This window comes from Rhinolophus hipposideros (assembly GCF_964194185.1).
Source record: "Rhinolophus hipposideros genome assembly, chromosome: 11".
Lineage (NCBI taxonomy): Eukaryota > Metazoa > Chordata > Mammalia > Chiroptera > Rhinolophidae > Rhinolophus > Rhinolophus hipposideros.
The window spans coordinates 65,311,169-65,329,679 of NC_138057.1; the positions used below are offsets into that span (position 1 = coordinate 65,311,169).

Sequence of the window (18,511 nt, forward strand, 5' to 3'; positions counted from 1 at the left end):
TCCTAAACAAGGATTACTTTTGGGGTGAATTGGGTTTTGAGATGACTTTTGCTTTATGCTAGTCAGGCAAGCCCCCTCATAGATATATTATTCTCTGTACACCCCGGGTTGGCAAAGGCTCCCTCTAGGACACATCTTGCTGCCCCCTGAGTTCAGTAATGTGTGTAGCCCCCATCTTCTTGCTTCTTTTTCTGAGGATGTCCTAAGAGTCAGAGTTCATCTTCCTACGGCGTTCCTTTAGTGAGGAAGGCCTGCCAGGTTGAATTTTTTCAGTTGGCTTCTGCACCGTTTTCTCCTCAGTGCCCAGTGAGTCTGCACTCCTCAAGTTCTGTGCCCAGCAGAAATTGGGTTCGTTGTCTTCTTTGCGCTTCCTGAAGCTCACTCTCATCCAGTATTTTTCCTGCCATCTGGGGCCCCATCTGTTTTCCCTTTGCCTCTGGGCCCTGGCTCCCTGGTGCACTCCTGCAGTCTCTGTGGCCACCCATTACCATCACCCTTTGCAGACAGAGTTGGTGCCCAGTTGTAGTCCCCAAGTGGGAATTGGGGCTGTGCCCCCCACCCCCGGGCCCCCGAATATCCCGATGAGGGTGACTTCAGGCCCTTTAGCCTGAACATTCCTGGGTATTCTCACAGGACACATCCTCAGCCTGGGAAGAAATAGGATATTGACAGGGCCAGAGATTTGGGGGGCTTGTGAGGAGCTAGATTAGCTGGTACCTAGACCAGCTGAAGGTCCCAGGGATTCAGCTGACTTCCCTTCTTCTGGGGGTTTCTTTCTCTATACTTGGGGACATTTTTTTGGAGCCTGCCCTCTCTTTGGCTACCTCTTGGCTTCTCAAAGCTGCGGTTCCTTGTCCTGTGCCTGATGGCGCTCTCTGCTCCTGAACCGTGGGGCTGCATGGGCAGATACAATGGTGCACACTAGATGGCTGTGAGTGTTCTAGAAGACGGGCTCGGTGCACAGGAGACAGTGCTGGACTTGAGGCCGAGCTCTGGTCTTCAGTTCTGGTTCAGCTTATGCTAGTCACTCTGGGCCCTGGGCAACTCACCTTCCATCACTGGGCATGACTATTTCGGCTACCAAATGAGAAGGTAGGACAAGACGGCTTCAGGGGCCTCAGACATCTGATGGAATGGGCTAAGTGGGGAGGATGGGACAGGCATGGCTGTGGTAGTGTATGCCCGGCACTAAGGCCGGGAACCTGGTCTGCTGGGTCCAGTTCCTCTGCTGTAACAGCGTATAGGGCACCCTGGCCCTCCCTAAGGACATGTGCTTGGCAGGGCTGGAGGCGAACTGTGTGGAGCTGTGCTGTGGAGCTGTGCAGACTAACCTGACTTCTGAGCCAGTCTTCACTTCCACCCTTCGCCTTGCCTGTGTCCCTGTCCAGGCCCCTGGGTTGAGAGCTCCCGGAGGTCAGGCACCAGGCTGTTCAGATTTCGCCTTCCTCACTCAGGTGCCCAGGAGATGTTTGTCAAACGGAATTAGGGACATTTGTGTTGGGAGATTTCTCCATCCTGATTTCTGGGAAAGGGCCATTGGTAGGTGATGAGTGATGTCTAGCACAGTGGTTCCCACGGCTTTGGAAACCACATGTGTTCCGACCGGGGTTGGCTTTCTGGTTGACGTGCGGGGTTGCTGCGCTGGTAAGTTTCAGAAGAAGTGTGTCATGTTAAGCATAGAGGCCTTTGTGTTGATGAGATCCAATCAAGGCTGCTTGGCCCTGTTTTTCTGTTTCTGTCCTCCCTCTCCCATCTCACACTGGATCAGGCACAGTTTTTGTAGGAGGGTCTCAGCTCTAAGGAGCCGCAAAGTGGTAATTGCTCGGGCCTTGAGCTAATAATACCATGGATTTTCCTGATGTCTTTCATCCAAGGACCTCCTCACTCTCCAGCGTTATCTGATCCCCACACAGCTCAGAGAGTGCGATAACCCCTATTATTAGCTCCACCTCACAGCCTTGGACATTGTGGCTCTGAAAGAGGAGATCAGTCAGATGTGGAACCGGAACAGGCCTCCTGGGCTTCTGAAATAATTGTCCTGGGCAGGAGAGCAGCAGGGATTTCTGATGGGTGGAGAACTGGACCAGGGTTTGCTGGAGCCTGGAATGCCTGGGCTTGTGGCTTAAACACCCGGAAGTGTGACGAGTAAGTGGTTGCCAGGTCACAGTGGTTGGTGGACTGCTGCAAAGCTTCTCTCCTTTCTGTTCTCCAAATCCTGCCTACCCTTCCTCCAACCAGCAACAAAGCACAAGTCCCAGTTCCATGGGACATATCCAGAGGTGAACAATTGGGATGATGAGGCATGTCATATTGTGCCATGAGGAGCGGTGGGAAGGGCTGTAGACTTTGGTCTAGAGGAGAGATCCCAGACTGCAGAATGAGGTCCACTCAACAAAAGTTACTGAGAGGCCACTTTTGACTCAATAAAGATGGAGCGTTGAACAATCAGAGCTATCTCGAAAATGAAAGGGTTCCCACTTCAGGAAGTGAGTTCCCCATTGTTGGAGGTGATCAAGTAGAAGCAGATGACTGCTCGACATGGTTGTCATGGACGGAGCAGATGCAAGGGCTTTCCAGTTGATGTGTGGGGTCGCTGCAGGCTGGGAGGCCTGCCTGTCCTTCTTGCCTCCCCAGTGTGTGTGTTTAAGTTCAAATTCAAGATGAAGTTCAGTGGCTTCTTGAGGTTCCAGGAAGAGTCTGTTGGACTGACAAGATTTTTCAACATGTCATTGAGGAAGAGGAGTCCTCTCTCACCTCTGTCCTTGCTGGAGGTCCACTGGGTTTTTGTGAGGATGAGCTGATGTTTTGTTTTAGGTTGCCTTGCAAAGTAATGAGCTCCTCATCCCCAGAGGAGTGTAAGCCTGGGCTGGAGAACCACTGCTGGTGGTATAGCAGAAGGGACTTCTGATGTGTTGAGGAGGCAGAATTAGATGGCTTCTGAGCTCCCTTCCAACCCAGAGACTGAATGAACCTTTGAATCACTTCACATGAACAAAAGAGCATTCCTGTCACTGTTACTCCACGTTTCATCCAGCAAGGGGTCGAGGTGAAGTTGTTTCTGTCGTTGTTTCCTCAGGTCAGCTGAAGCTGTCGATTGATGCCCAGGACCGGGTTCTGCTGTTGCACAGTGAGTATGACTGTGTGCCAGCCCCACCAGGGGCAGGGTGGGCCACTCAGCCCCCCACCTGGAGGTGGAGGGGGTGTTACATGGGCCAAGGCTTCTTTTCTCATCTTTGTATAGTGTCCTGCCATGTGTCCATTGAAAAAAAAGAGTGTATTCACTTGGGACTCTTACTAGGGACCTTTCCCTGGTCCTGTTCCTGATGCGATGGAATCCACCTATCCATTTATCCATTTGTTCACCCTTCCATTCAGCACACAAATAGTTATTGAGCTTTTGTTATGGTTCCCGCTGCCTGAACTCTTCGATTCGGCCCAGAAGGCCTATCTCTCTAGGCTCCCTGGCTATTGCTGCTAACGGCACCCTTCACCCCCGTTCTGTCCAGTTACGTGCACCTCCCGCCCCCTGAATGCGTCATGCTTGCTCATGCCTCTTGCCTTTGCACCCTCTGTTCCTTGTGTCTGGAATAGCCTGCCTTCTTTTTGATCTCCTTCTGAAAAATAACCCTCCCTCCCTCTGATTTGCAAGAACTATGCCTGCCTTCATCATCATTAAGACTCAGGAAGGAAGGCTCCTTCTGCCTCCTGTTTTCCCCTCCAGGAATCACTCCCTGATCTACCTGCATGTGCTGTTTGTTTCCTCCCCCGTGTCCTCAGACAGCCCTGACTACATTGTGTTCCCCTGGTTTATCCAGGGTCTTTCTTCTCACCAGAATGGGGGTGCGTCCCCTGAGAGCCAGGGAGACCCCCGGGCTCATCAGGACCAGATCCTGCCCTCCGGGCCCACGCCCTTGAGGGGAAGCACGCACATAGGAACAGTAACTAGGGTACCAGGCAGCGTAGACCAGCAGGCGCCTGGGGTCCTCCGGTCCTGGCCTCGGGGGGCCCAAGGTGAAGTTCCCAAGGACCAGCAGAACGGGGTTCTTTGCCCGCCAGAGCCTAACTCCAGCTGTGCAAACAGTTTTTGCAGCGCTCATGTTGGCCTCAGTTCTCCATTTGTCCTGCACAGTTTGGTTTGGCTTCAGCCCAGTCTCAGGGCTTCATCCCGTCCAGCCTGTTCCCCTCTCTCCTTTGGCTCCCCAGGCCTCATGCCTCAGACTACAGAGCTCCTTCCAAGCCAAACCCCAGGGCTCTATCAAATATAACACGAAAGAAAATAGAGAAGAGGCTCAGCTTCTGTCAGATCTGCTGTCTGATTTCTGCAGCTCTCAGGCAAATGGGCCACGCTTGCTTTCGTGACCAGACCTGCAACCCACCGCCACCTATCCCTTGCCTTTATTTATTATTCTTTTCTTTAACAAACTTTGGTTGCGCGGTGACTTATTTGCCAGGCTCCGTACTAACCACGTGAGACACATTACCTCATCTGATCGCACAACCACCCTGGGAAGTGGGTCTTATTTTCATAAACTCACTTACAAAAATGACACATTCAGTCTCAGGGAGGTGAGGCGCTTGCTCAGGCTCACCTGGCCAGTAAGTGGCTGGGATTCATGCTGTGTCTGTCTACCTCTGGGCCCCAGCTTTGCCTACTGTGCTCTACTGCCCGTCAGCCAGAGCACAGGTCACTGTGGAGGGTATGTTCTCCGGCCTGGCCCCTCCGTTCCCAGGAGGAAGTCTTGTGTGGAGGAAAGAACACTGGCCTGGGAGAAAAGAGATGTGGATATAAACCCAGCTCTGTCATCTCCTTGCTTTGTGACTTTGGATAAGTTTCTTCTTGTCTTTGCCCCAGCCCCCCCACCCCCCATCATAGCTCCATCTTCCCCATTAAATGAGGGGTTGGACTCAATAAATGTTGTTTCCTTTCAGCTGTAAGATTCAGGGGATTGAACACACCTTCTAATGCCTCAGTGAGGGTGCTGGTGGGAGATGGTGGGAGTGGAGTAGACCAGAGCGGGTTACTATCCAATGGTGGTTATGCAGATTAAGAGCCTGGTAATAATTTTTCCCACCCACCCACCCCAACATTTTAATTCTCTGTTTAGTCATTGAAGGCAAAGGCCTGATGAACAAAGAGCCTGGCATCTGTGACCCCTATGTGAAGGTACATGATGAGCTGGAGGTAGGGGTGGGTATGGGTGGGCTGGGGGGTGGTGAGGGGCCATGTCACCGAACCCCTTCTTGGTGCCACCCACTGTGGGGCCCTGTCCTGGCATCTGACTCTAGTGGCCTGGGGCTCCTCATGCTTTCCCAGCATGTGACTGCAGATGCCCCCCTGTGCTCTGCAGAGGCTGGTGTGAAGGCTGCCTGGGAAGCCTTCACCTGGAGATGTGCACAGTCAGCTCCGGGCGTAGGTAGCTCATAGCCACGAGGGGTTATCCAATGCTTACTTTTCTCCACTTCAAGATTGCTTTGAGCCCTGAGGATAACCGACTACGCCGTCAGAAGACGCAGACCATTCCAGACTGCAGAGATCCAGTCTTCCATGAACACTTCTTCTTGTAAGAGTTTGGTACAGCCGGGCCCTGGAGAGGAGAGGGAAGGAGTGTTTCTCTGGAAACAACTCTGTTTGCCAAATCTAGAACTAGATCTAAGCAGAAAAACAGTGACTTCTAAAGGGTGTCTTTGTTTTCTCATTCACTTGTGTCCCTGCATCCCTGGCGCCCGGCCCAGCAGTGAGGGCCACAGTGATAAGGACTCACTTGGCTTGTTCTCATAACTAAAATGCCCAGCCTGAGGCTGGCAGTCCCTGAAGAGTAGGCAATTTCCCACTGTGCCTCGGGCCAAGCAATCTCCTTTAGCAGAAGGAATTTTCCAAGCCGAGAGATGTTTTGCCTCCCCACCCGGTTCCCCCTCCCCTTTTAAAAACTTGCTAACCTCTCTGAGCCCTGGCTTCCTTATTTGTAAATAGGGCTAATAATAGTGCCAACCTGAGAGAGCTGAGATGTAAGGAGACAGAGTAACGCCAAATGTCAGCTGCTGTGGTTGTTATTGTTATTATTTCTTTCCTCCATCCTTGAACTCTGAGTCCAATGGGAAGGTAACGGACATTTTGTATTTTCCTATTAGTGGAAAATTAATACTATTTTATTGTTTTTCAAACTCTACAAGATAATTTTGCTTATTATAGAAGAATGGAAAATATAGATATGTAGAAGAAGAAAAGAGAAAACACCCTTAGCTCTATTGCTCACTGATATGCCTTGGTTTATTTCTTTTCAGATCTTTGAATGTGTGTGTGTTTATAAAAAATGGAATTGTTCTGTAACATTGTATGATAACCTCCCTTTTGTCCTTAGCAACGTAATGTATACTCTTTCATGTATGTCAGTACTTACTACCTCCCACATTATTTGTGCTTGAGTTTTGTAATCAGCTCCTAATGGTTGGATGTGTAGGTTCTTTCCACCTTTTGCAATTATGTGGCATTCTGTGGGTCTGGCCTGGAGCTCCGCCCTATGAGTGCTCTGATTGTCCTGTTTGCTTTGCAGTCCTGTCCAAGAGGAAGATGAACACAAGCGCCTCCTGGTCTCTGTGTGGAATAGGGCAGGTGATTCCAGGTGAGCGGATGTGCTGAGCTGGCAGAGGGATCCTGCTCTGGGCCTCTGGGTGGCAGCCAGGAGGCCAGCAGGGCCTCAGTTAGTGCTTGTTGGACAAATGAGCAGTAGTGGCAACGCTAAATTTGCCGCCTCCTGAGTCCCCACCACTCCCGCTGATGCCAAGCATTGTGTTATCAAGGAGCGTTCGCTGTGCCCTTGGTATCAGTAAGGCACTGTGTTGGGCAGCGTCCATGTGGATTCTGCTTTCAAGGGACTTGAGATGCTGAATGGAGACAAATGACAATCATAACAGGCACAGGCGCAATCCCATAGGAGTAGAAGCTTCGTGGAAAGTGGGCCCTTTCCTCTCGTAGTCACCATTGTACCCAGTGCCTAGCGCATAAATGTTTAGTGAATATTGGTTCAGTGAATACAAGAATGAAATGAGTAATAGGACAGTAAGTGTGGGAGGAGGGAGAGTTCATCGTGGGCTGAGGTGATCAAGGAATCCTTTGTGTAGAAAGGGGATTTTCAACATGGGGCAGAGATTGGAAAGGGCATTCCAGGCAGGGGCATAGCATGAGCTGGGGGCAGGAATATGCCTGGTGGGCTCAGGCTGCCATGAGGAGGCCAGTTTAAGAGGCGCAGAAGTTTTGCGTGGGAGAATCCAAACAGGCTGATCTTGCAGGCAGCCCGGAACACTTGGAGGTCAGCTGTGGTCATTAGTCATGGCGTTTTGTACAGAGCAGAGGAGGAGAGCTAGGTGAGGGTGAGGATTCGCTGCTACCCCGAGGGGGTGAGAGCATGTGGCTGATGGCCTTGCCAACCGTGAGCAGCAGGGGCTCCTTCACCTGGTGCAGCCCAAGAAATCTGGGGAGACCCTGTGGCCAGTAACATGCGTCAAGCATGTTATTAAGCACGGTAGGGGTGTGGGAGCCATGACCTGCGAGGCGGTGGGTGAAATCTGGTCAGGTGAGTGCCAAGGACCAAGGCTCAGAATACTGTCTTGAAGGGAAAGCCCTGAAAGAGCCAGAGGGTCAGAAAAACATCTGGCCAGCCCACTGGGTGGAAGCAGGGAGTGGAGCAGGTGCTGGAGGCAGACACCAAACTGGGAGCTGCCACTCCCTCCACTTCCAGACCAGAAAGAGCTGGAGAGAGCTGCTGGGGAAGAAGCCAGGGATGCGGTTCAGGGTTTTTCGAAAAGAAAGTGAGGCCAGGGAGAGTGAGTCAGCGCCCCAGGAGGCAGTGTGACAGAGGCAGTGAGTGTCTCCACTTGTTGCCTATTTTGGGAAAGTGAGATTCCTTATTAAACAAAACACCGTCGAACTCGTGGTCACAGTCCCAACCCAAAGCTCAAGGGGGACAGAGCAGGCTCTGACAGGCCTGCTTTCGGAACCGAGGGCCCTGCGTGAGCGCCGGCACCGCGGACACCAGCTCAGCCAGTAGGGGGCGCAGCGTCGATCCATCATCTCTGGCCCAGCCAGCCTCTGAGCGGGCGGAGGCCGACGGAGCAATTGCAGGAAACTTCTGCCCTGATCAACGCTCTCAAATCAAATCGTGCTTCTCTGAAGGACGGACATTCAACTTATCAACATGAAAGACAATTACGGAAGGAAGGAAACAAACATTTATTGAACTCTTCTCTGTGCCAAGCACTTTACATACATTATCTCAGTTAATTCTCATGACTACCCTGAGAAGTAGGACTCATTATTGTCCCTCTCTTCAGAGAAGAGGGAACGGAGGCTTTATGAAGGCTCAGGAACTTGCCTAGGGTCATATAACAGCTCATATTTATTAAGCACGTAATGTCCACTATGCATGGACATTAATCTAAGTATATTCTATGCATTATCTAATTTAATCCTCACAACACCATATAAGGTTGGTATTACTATTGTTGCTCTTTTACAGGTGCGGAAACAGGCACAGAGAGGTTAAGTAACTTGCCCAAGGTGACACAGCACTATGCAGTGAAAACAATGTGCAAATCCAGGTAGTCTGGCACCAAACTTGTGTACTCGTAATCACATCATAGTATACTTGACCATCTCACACAGGTGATAAATGACTCCAAAGCCATATTCTTTCTGTGTCAGTACATGTGTTCCTCAGGCCTCGGACTACTTCCCAGAGCATTTATAATTGTAGTTTTACATAAGTCATCCGGCTGAATATGTGGCAGTTACATTTTGAAACTGATAGGAGATAAAAAGGAAGCCCCTGTTTCATGAATTCTCACAATCCTTCCAGGGATGGCTATAAACTTGTATTAGGAAAACAAGATGATCGGCGAAGAAGTTCTGGGGAAGGGCTGGATGATTTCAACTCATCCTGGTGAGAGTGGGAGCTGAGGAGATCCCAGTGGGAGCTGAGGAGAACAGGGCTCCGAGCAGTAGGTTTTGGCTTAGCTGTAACTCTCTGAGAGACCATGGGTAAGTCCCTTCCCTGTTCTGGGCCTCAGTTTCCCCATCTGTAAAATGTACTGATTTCTAAGGTTACTTTCAGCTTTCCGGTTCTATGAGTTTCTAAGAAATAATAGACATTTTCAAATATATGGAAAGGGAGCAAATATAGAGGGTGTCAAAAAGTGTATATACATTTTAAGGAAGGAAAAACTATTAAAATTGTAATACTCAATAAATACTGATAACAAAAGATGAATACAAGTCACGTTTGACTTCTGCAATTACAAGAGGTGCTCGAAGTGGTTACCATCAGCGTCCAGACACTTCTGATTACGGTGAACTACTGCTTGAGTCACGTTGACCGAAGTGTCTACTTGTAGACTTTTTTTTGGCGCCCCTGGTGTATAATAAATCCTCAGGTACTCATAGCCCAGCTTCATCAATTATCGATATATGGCTAATCTTATTTCATCTTTGCCCCCAACCACTTTCCCCTCCTCCAGTGGATTATTTTAAAGCAAATCCCAGATAACATCTCTATATATAGCTTTTAAAAAACCACAATGCCATTATCATGTTTAAAAATTAACAGTAATTTCTTAATATTGAACTATGGAACTGAGCTATTTTAAAGTTTTGTTAGATGATATAGTGAAAGCTAAACTGAAGCTTTTAGTATCAGTCATCGCATTTTCAGAATTTGTGGCCAGAGAACAATCTTAGGATTGTAGTGTTATGTACCAAGTTAAAAAATAATAACACACATATGTGTTTGAAGAACATAATTATTTTATATTACCAATACCTACGTTTATGGAGATTCTGCTTGCTGTAGGTCATGCACTGTCTTGGGTGCTCTCAGTGTACTGTCTCTTATAATCTATTTTATAAACAAGACCTCAGTGCCAAGTACAGTGCCGTGATGTTAGAAAGTTTGTGACCAGAGATGGCAACTGAACCTAAGGAAAGAAAACAAAAAATGAATGGAAAAATATGTTCAATTTAAGCCATCAAATTAAAAATAAATTGAGACGAAATGGAGCAACCTTGTAAGAGGAGTAGTTTAAGGCCCCTGACAGAAAGAATTAAAGTGCATTCCCTCAAAATAATATCTTTTCATTTTGCAGTGGGTCTCCTATCTTATGCTCAAAAGTAAACTGAGCCAAGTACTTTTCCCCATGAAGTCTTACCTCTGAGCCTTTGTACTGGCTGTTCCCTCTGCCTGAAATGCTCTTCCTCACGTTCTCTCTCGCTTAACTTTTGGGCCTTCTCCAAACATCTTGGCCCTAAAGTGCCTCTTGTTTTCCCCAGCTTTCAGCATTTGTTGCCTGTCCTGTTCATCTGTCAATCTCGCCTCGTCTAGTGACATCCCTTGTATTGCTGTCTTGAACTGCTATTTAAATTCCTGCATGTTTGTCTTGTTTCCTTAATGCTGGGGCTCCTTGCCCAGTGCCTGCCAACTGTGGGCATGATGGATTCATCCATTTGTCAAGCCTTCACTGAGTGCACCAAGCACTGAGCTCAGGGTTTGGCATTCAGAAGTAAGCAAGGCCTGGCCCCTGAGACTTTGTGCCTAGGGAAATATCAGGCATTCCCCAGGGGGAGGGCTAGTTCCCAAGGTTAGAAGCTGGCCTGTATATTGCGTGTACTCAGGTTGCATGTAAAAGAAGTCTTTCTTCCTCCAAAAATTTTTCAAAGGCAGGCTTAGGAAGTAGCTAATTGAAGAAACAGAGAGAGGGTCCCGCTTATGGACATCAATTGTGACCATTTACTTGGCCTGAATTATCCTAAAATCACTGGAGGCTCCCTAGCTGGAAGTAAAACTCATGAGAGGTATTAACCATTGAGCATTCTTTAAGTACCGAGGAATGAAAATTCTACTTACTGAGGAGCTGTGAGAGGCCACCTTTATTACAGCTAAAGCATCATGCCTGGAGACCTAGAAAGTTGCAGCCATAACCGGTGTGGAAGAAAAGTGTATAGCAAGGCAGTGTGGGCACCTAGATACCAGCCGCTTGCTCTGGAATGTGTTGACAAACATAATTAAATCAGCGATGAGGACTTTGGCAAAGTCTTGAGGAGGCTTTTCTGGAATGGCAGCTCAGGTCAGTGTCTGCGCTCCTAATGGTCCCCGCAACTGCCCCTCCAGTTAGTGCTGACCTGGCCGCTTGCCAGGAGGAGTATCTGTTTTGGTGGTGGGCTGGGGAGGTGGATGTGGAAGGATGGCTTTACTGGGGTGACATCACTGTCCTCTTTGGGTAGATTATTAATATGGCCTTGTATGATGGGAGGGGGAAGTGAAAGGGGAGCAGGTGGAGCCCAGGCTGCAGGAGACCGGGCATGGAGAGGGAGCAGGGGGAGTAGTGGAGTGAGAATAGCTGGTGGGACCCGGCCAGGTACAGAGTGTGCATCGGCAGGGCAGGGGCACCCGTTCTGAGGATAAGGCCCCAGTATTCTGCACCCCACCCCTCACTGGGTTGGCTTGGCTGCCCACGAAAAGCCACTTTTGTTTTGCTGAGTACTGTCAGGTGGTGAGCTGCCACCCTTCCTGGAGAATCCAAACAATATGTATTTATAGAGACCTTCTAGACAACTGGTCTCTGATTGGGGCAGGCACGTGCTTTCTCTAGACTTGCCTGGACCCCGCCTTGGGCCTGCTGGGTCTGGGGCACAGGAGTTGGACAGGCTCTTCAGGGGATTCTGTGGTGTACCCCTGGCTAGAGCTGCTGGCTTCGCTCAGGCCCCCATAGACCAGGTTCTGGGGAGTTCACTACCCATCCAGGAGCTCATTGTATCTTTGGCTCTGCTGTTGTGCCTTCCACAGAACGTGCCAGAACTAGGTGGGTCCCTCAGAATTTGAAGTCAACAACCATCAGGGTTATGCCCCAGTCTAAATACCCTTGTTGTTTCTTGATTAATAGTAAACCAGTCTCTGAAGGGGTCTCTGAGTTGGGGATGTGCTAGGAGAGAGGAGAACAGAAAATTAAAAAAAAAAGCTGACTCTAATGTTAGGATAGAGAAAAATGCGGTAGAATAGAAGTACTTTCAAATACATTTATACCGTTTTTTGTTTTTTCTGGTTACAAAAGTACTGCTTGTTCCCTGTGAAAATTTGAAAGCACTGAAAAACCCAAAGAAGAAAACAAAACCCCTTCTAATCCCCCCTACCAGATACAACAATTGTTAATATTTTTGTGGTTGTCTTTCTCATTAACAACCATTGTGAATATTTTTGTGGGCATCTTTCTCATTAAACTACAGATTTATAAATTTCTTTTTCTCTCACAGTAGCGAGATTATTTTTTGTGTTGCATTAATACTCATCTCTGCCATCATTATTGAAAGCTGCCAAGTGTCAATCAGTCCCTGCCTACGGGAGGGTGGGACTCAATGGAGGACAGTCTTCAGGAACTTTGAATTATTCTTAGCCAAGAAGGACCCAACTGGACTCAGCGTGTCGCCCTCGTGTGACATCCTGACAAGGCCTGGCCCTGGTTCATGCCTACTTGTCCAGCTGGCCCCCAGGTCAGGTTGGTCTTGGAGACTTTTTTGTTGGTTTGGACCTTGATCTGAAACTGTGCAAGGACTGCCCAGGTCCTACTTGGACCCGAGACAAAGCTTCTTGAGCTTCAGGTCCCATAACTTTTCTCCTCGACTGAGCATCACCAGCTAATGTGGGAGCTGAAATTCCCTGTGGGGACCAGCTCTTCGGATCCACCTGGCACCAGAACAGTTGAAACCTGCGGGGTAGCTCTGAGCTTCTGTGGTTGTTGGAGGGAGTGCTGCCCCGTGACCTGGGACACCTGGGTTTCCCACGGGACTCTGCTACTAACTAGTCTGGTGACCTGGGGAAGGGGACCAACTCTGAGCCTCAGTGTTTTCCTCTGTGAAATGGAGAAATAGCTCTTCTCCGGCCTAATTGACAAAGTTGAAAAGGTCACATGGTATGAGGCAGGTAAAAACACTGTAAGCCACAGTGCATCAGGCAAACCCATATTACACTTGGTGATTGGCCTCTCAATATAGCCCCGCGAAAAGGTGCTGACTCAAGCCTCTGTTGTTCTCCCAGACAGACTGGACTCATCGGCTGCATGAGCTTCGGGGTGAAGTCCCTCCTGACTTCGGACAAGGTGGGTCCTAAGGAAGCTTCTGGCAGGGTCCTCCCACCTCAGCCAGCGCTGCTACAGGCAGAGGAAGTCCTGGGTGGGGCTTCTGTCTGTGAGATGGTGCCCCACTGAGGCACGTGCTCTGTGGCCTGAATAACAGTACTGTATTTGTCACCTATGTGACCAAGGGGTTGGGTCCCCTTCTTGGTTTGATGGCAGAGAGCAGTTGTAAGGTGGCCCCGAGTCCTCCCAGGAAGCTCTGGGTCTGGACCGTGCTGTTACAGACACTGGCAGGTCTCTTGGAGCTCAGATCACTGCTGGGCCTGACGTGGAGGAGGAGGGCCAGGTGCTCCGTGTGGTCTGCTCCAGGGGTCATGTTCCTGGGCGTAGCAGATGCCCAGCAGTGGAGTCAGCATCCTCTATGGAGCTTTCCTTCGGGCTGGTTGCGGACTCTTTGGGGTCGAGGGACCCCTCCCTTTCTATTCACTGCACCCACAAACTGAAGGCTTTTGAGCAGGGAAGGGATGTGTTCCTTTTGCATATCCCTGGAGATGTCCTGGTGCCTGCTTCGTGGAGTTGCCAGGTGCCCCCTGGAAGTGAAGTCTGGGGTAGGTGGCTGAGGACCTTATATCCTGCATGTGGGTCCCAAGTGTCTTGACTGCAGCCTCTGCTGTATTTTCTCCTGGAAGAAGATGCCCGCGCTTCCCCCGCCCCGGCCTCTCCATCTCCCCTCACTCCCTTCTATCAACATGTATTGGGTTCCTTCTGTATACCAGGCACAATGCTAGACCCATAAAAGAGCCTGTATATAGCCTAGTGGGAGGCAGGCATGTATGTAGACTGTTCTCCAGGGACAAGAAGCTGTGGGAATTTGGCAGAAGAGATCAGTTCTGCCTGGCGTATCAGGGAAGGCTTCCTGGAGGTGCAGGCATAGCAGCTCCCTTTGGGATAGGGAGGCTGGAATGTCTGTCTCTGCAGAGATGCTGCTTCTGAGGGAGGCTCTCCAGTTGCTGCTTTTTGAGGGGCATTGATGGCTGCCCTCTGCCTTCTCTGAACATGTCATGTCTTCTCTTGTGACAGGAGATCAGCGGCTGGTACTACCTTCTGGGGCAGGACCTGGGTCGGACCAAGCACCTGAAGGTGGCCAGGCGGCGACTGCGGCCCCTGAGAGGTGAGTGCACACCGCCTTCAGCCTTTGCCCAGATGCACTGTCCCCTATGGTTTCCGCCCCCACCCCCTTCCCATGTGGTAGCATCAACCCCTGTGTTTTGTGGCACCTGTCACCCGAGACTGCGATCAGACCATGAGTGCAGGGACTTCTCCTGAGTACCTGCTAGAATGCAGCCTGCAGGCGGCCTGCTGAAAAACACACCTTTATTGATCTGGTTGGACTTTCCTTGAAGAGGGTTATGGGCCTGCCCCCATGTGGTTCAGCTTTCCCCACCCCTAGCTCATGGAGGGCTGGGCTTCAGGAGCTTCCTGCATGACCCCTTCCCAGGGTCAGTGGTCTCAGGATCCCTTCCTGCCTCCTTGCTGACCTTGGGGCGCCTACCTTGGTGGACAGGTCATGTGGGCCCTGCTATGAGTCCTGAGGCTCAGAACTTGGACTTTGTATCCCCTCTGTTCTGTCCTTCCCACATACAGTCCTGGCTCCTGAGTTCTGGCATCCACACGCTGGAGGCTGGAGGCCAGGAGTGATCTGGACAGCCATAATGGGCCTGGCACGCTGGTCTCCTCCTCTGGGTGGTCTGTGGGAAGGACCCTTACATGCCAGCAGAAATTTTCTGATACTCCTCTGTCACCTTCCAGACCCACTGCTGAGAATTCCAGGAGGTGAGGACACTGAGAACGGGGAGAAACTCAAGGTAGGTGGGGACGAGCCCGGACGGGACTCCTGGGACTGAGCACTGCTCCAGACTCTACCGTGCTTCGGTTAGTCCTCTGGCCCAGCAGACCTGTCACAGCGTAGCGTTTGGTGCCCGAGACTCAGGTTCACTTGGTGCTTAGAAACTTAGCAAGCCGTGTAGTTTTAAGGGACTATTTCTTGTGCTTTACACGGGTTACTCCTGCTTGGGGCAGGGCTAGAGAAAGCCAGGGGTGGGGAAAGCCAGGCCCTGGCCCTGGAAATGGAGGATTCTGGATCTTCCTGTCTTTCAGTCTCCTGAAGCCAAGGCCTCCTTTTCCCACAGGCCCTCTCAGACCCCTAATTTCCCCTGGCACTGGGGCCAAATTACCCTCCCAAGTTAAGCCTGCTTCATGTCAGGGAGCAGCTGTGAGTCGGAACCTGAGAATGATGGTTCTAACTGCATTAGGGCTTTGAATCTAGCGAGGAACCTTCACATAGGGATTGGAGAATTTCCCAAAATTCATTCCGACTCTTTGTAGGACATGGGAGGTGATTCGTGATTTTTCTCCAGCCACTAAAACCGGCAGAAACAAACTTCCCGAGATTGAGTAGCCCCTCTGTGCCAGGTGCTGTGGTTATTGAGTTTAATCCTCACTGTTACCTCTGAGGTACTTGTTACTTTCCCATCCCACGTAAGGTTCAGAGACGTTAGGTCACTTTTTGTGGTCACACAGCCAGCAAGTTGTGGAGGCAGGATGTGAAGCAAGGTCTGGCTGGCTGCTAAGGGCACAGTGTCACACGGCTTCCTACGTGTGGCCTTGTTGGGAGGCTATGATGATATTTTATTTAATTTTTTATCTATATTTGTATTATAATCTACAATCATTTACTCCATTCATTCACTCATTCATTCATTCATTTGGTATTTATTGACTGTCTACACGGGCCAGGTCCTGTGCTGGGTGCTGGGATATAGCCGTAAACAAGTTAAAGGTCCCTGCCCTCAAGGAGGGTACACTCTAGAGCCTTGTTGTCCAGTATGCTAGCCACTGGCCACCTGTGGCTACTGAGCACTTGAAATAGCGAGTATGACCGATGTCCGACCGTTTACTTAATTTTAATTCATTTAATTTTATCTTGTATGTGTGTCTAGTTGTTACTGAATTGCATAGCACACGGTATTCGAGTAACTTGCCAGTTGCTGTTTTCTGTGGCTTCATTAGGAGTTTAAAACTGTCTTCTAGCTTTAGAGGGGGAGCTGCAAAGACCTTTCTTCCTCTCTCTGTGCTTTCGGAGCACAGAGCCCAGCTGGTGATTGGCGGGAATTACAGGGACGGCAGCACTGCAGGTTTCTAGGTGGCCTGGGAAGTCCTGCCTCTGCACACAGGCCCTCAGCCCAGGGGCACTGTTGTGAGGCGCATTTGATTTTCCGGGGTTTTCTGGAGCACTCAGCCAAGTGGGGTGATTGTCAGAGGCTTGGTTGGGGTAAGAGGAGAGCCCCCAGAGGTCACCTGTTCAACTCCCCCGTCCTGTGGATGGGGAGATAGAGGCCCAGAGCCAAAGCTGGGCTGGACCAAGGGACACTCTCTGGCATCAAGAATGGGATGGGGGGGTTTCCCCAGGGACTCTGAGGTGGGAGAAAGGGGGTCCAGGCTCACCAGGTACTGGTCTCCAAAGCAGGGGACAAGAACGGGGTCCGGTCTCAGCTCCCCCCTACCCTGCTCTGTGACCATAACAGGTCTTGGCACCCGCTTCTTCTTGGGCACAGTGAGGGGGCTGGATCATCCCTTCCTGATTTGCCTTCATGGGCTAGGTATCATCAGATCCTAAAGCAGCCCACTGACTGACATGAGTGAGGAAACTGGCTTTTAAGTAGCTGCTGAGCAGCAGCTGCTCCTCAGAATGCCAATGTTTCATGTCCCTTGCCCTGATGTGGGATGTCTCGGTACAACCCCCCAAGGCATCCTTGGTTTCTTTCTGGGTTGGGCCCCCTGGGTTTGCTGTGGGGACCCTGGGATTTGCAGGGGGAGGCGCCATTGTTATAGAGTGGCCGTGTTTTCTGCCTGGGTTCTCTTCTGGACAGGGGTGTTTGTGAGAACATTGGAATGACAAAGTGGCCCATGGCGGAGAATGCAGCCAGAACAAAGGCGTCCTCTCCCCGCCGGGCCCGGGGAATACTAACTAGTTGACAGGAATTTTAATATAAAACTCTCCCTCTTCCTTGTCATTCTGAGGTTTCAGGAAGCCTTCGGGCTTATCGTGCAGAGGCACACAGCACAGACAGGGCTTGGGGAGGTGAGAGGTGATTTCCTGCCATTCTTCTGCGGGGCGGGCTTCCCAGGGCGGTCATGCCAGGCTGACGGGGCGCAGTGCGGGCTCCCACTGCTGGGGGGGAGAGCTGGGTTTTCATGGGGCGGCAGATGAGGCAGGACCTGCAGCCATGAATCGCTTCAATGGGCTCTGCAAGGTGTGCTCGGAGCGCCGCTATCGTCAGGTGGGTGCTTGGCCCCCATGGGGTGTCATTGGGGGTCTGGGTTAGGGGCTCACCCTAGCGGACTTCTCTCCCCACAGGCCTTTTTTCCCTCTCCTGCTCCTTGCAGGTTCATGATCCAGGGGGAGGATAGAGGCAGGAGCTAGACCAGAGGTCCAGCCTTTACCCGCCACCCCTCTCCAGGGACAGACGAGGCCCAGCTTTGTGTTATCCTAACCTCTGGCTGGGTGCTGTCCCTGGTGTGATTATTGATTTTTCTGTTATTTTTATTTTGGGGGAGTGCATGTGAAAAAAGCATCCCAAGGCTGAGAATGGAAATGACTAGGTTGCTAAGCAGCTGGGTTTTGTGTTTTATGCTAACTTTGTATTTTTGCTCACTTTCCCTACTTCCGATGGGACAGCAGTGCCTGTTCTGCATTGTGTGTGTGTGTGAGTGTGTGAGTGTTTCTGCCTGTGTTGGTGTGTGCTTGTATGTGAGATAGGATGTCTGTGTGTGTTTGTACGCACATGGAACTTTCTGGGTGCACGATCACACATGAATATGCACACATTCTCCCTGGTGGTGCCTCCCTGAAGATCCAGAGTCCTCCGGCTCTGGAGCCCAACTTCACTGAGAAGGTCTGGCCTTTCAGCTTCTCGTCTTAGGATGTGGAGCAGAGTGGGAGTGAAGATCCGTTAGCCTCTGAGCCTCTTCTGGAACTGTGATAGACATTTTCTTCTCATCAAAAAGGCATAGAGTCAGGGAGGATGAAGGCAAAGGATGTCCAGATTTGGGGAATGTCTCAGCTGGAAGGGAGCTCAGGAATAGTTCTGCTTTTATAAATATAGAAAAGACCCTGTGTATTTTAATGACCAGACTGGAATCTGGGTCCTGCCTCCTTCGGACGGGCAGCCTTCTATCTCACGGAGATGCCCAGAGGGGCCTCTTGTACCGTGGCCCCACAGCCATGGGACCCACGTGTTCTCCCTTTCGTCCTGCTCAGCTCTCAGCCCCTGCCCCGGATGGCCCCACGCTGCCCTCCTGCCCTCCTTGAGATGGACAGAGCAGTCCCCGCCACACC

The 18,511-nt window shown here is 50.6% G+C and overlaps 1 protein-coding gene across 9 annotated transcripts in view; it reads left to right on the forward strand.

Annotated features, from left to right (window-relative positions):
- The window catches only part of RGS3 (regulator of G protein signaling 3), a 139,186-nt gene that overhangs the window by 37,842 nt on the left and 82,833 nt on the right, over nt 1-18,511 (forward strand). For 5 of the 9 annotated variants that reach the window (XM_081065281.1, XM_081065293.1, XM_081065295.1 and 2 more), the window contains 7 exons: nt 3,077-3,127; nt 5,106-5,164; nt 5,467-5,561; nt 6,552-6,620; nt 13,077-13,137; nt 14,194-14,284; nt 14,923-14,978. In XM_081065281.1, coding sequence (XP_080921407.1) covers nt 3,077-3,127; nt 5,106-5,164; nt 5,467-5,561; nt 6,552-6,620; nt 13,077-13,137; nt 14,194-14,284; nt 14,923-14,978 — 482 coding nt within the window. Of the gene's footprint in view, nt 1-3,076; nt 3,128-5,105; nt 5,165-5,466; nt 5,562-5,994; nt 6,101-6,551; nt 6,621-13,076; nt 13,138-14,193; nt 14,285-14,922; nt 14,979-17,241; nt 17,454-18,511 lie in introns of those variants that run through there. The other 4 variants (XM_081065291.1, XM_081065292.1, XM_081065286.1 and 1 more) reach the window with 4 other exon arrangements.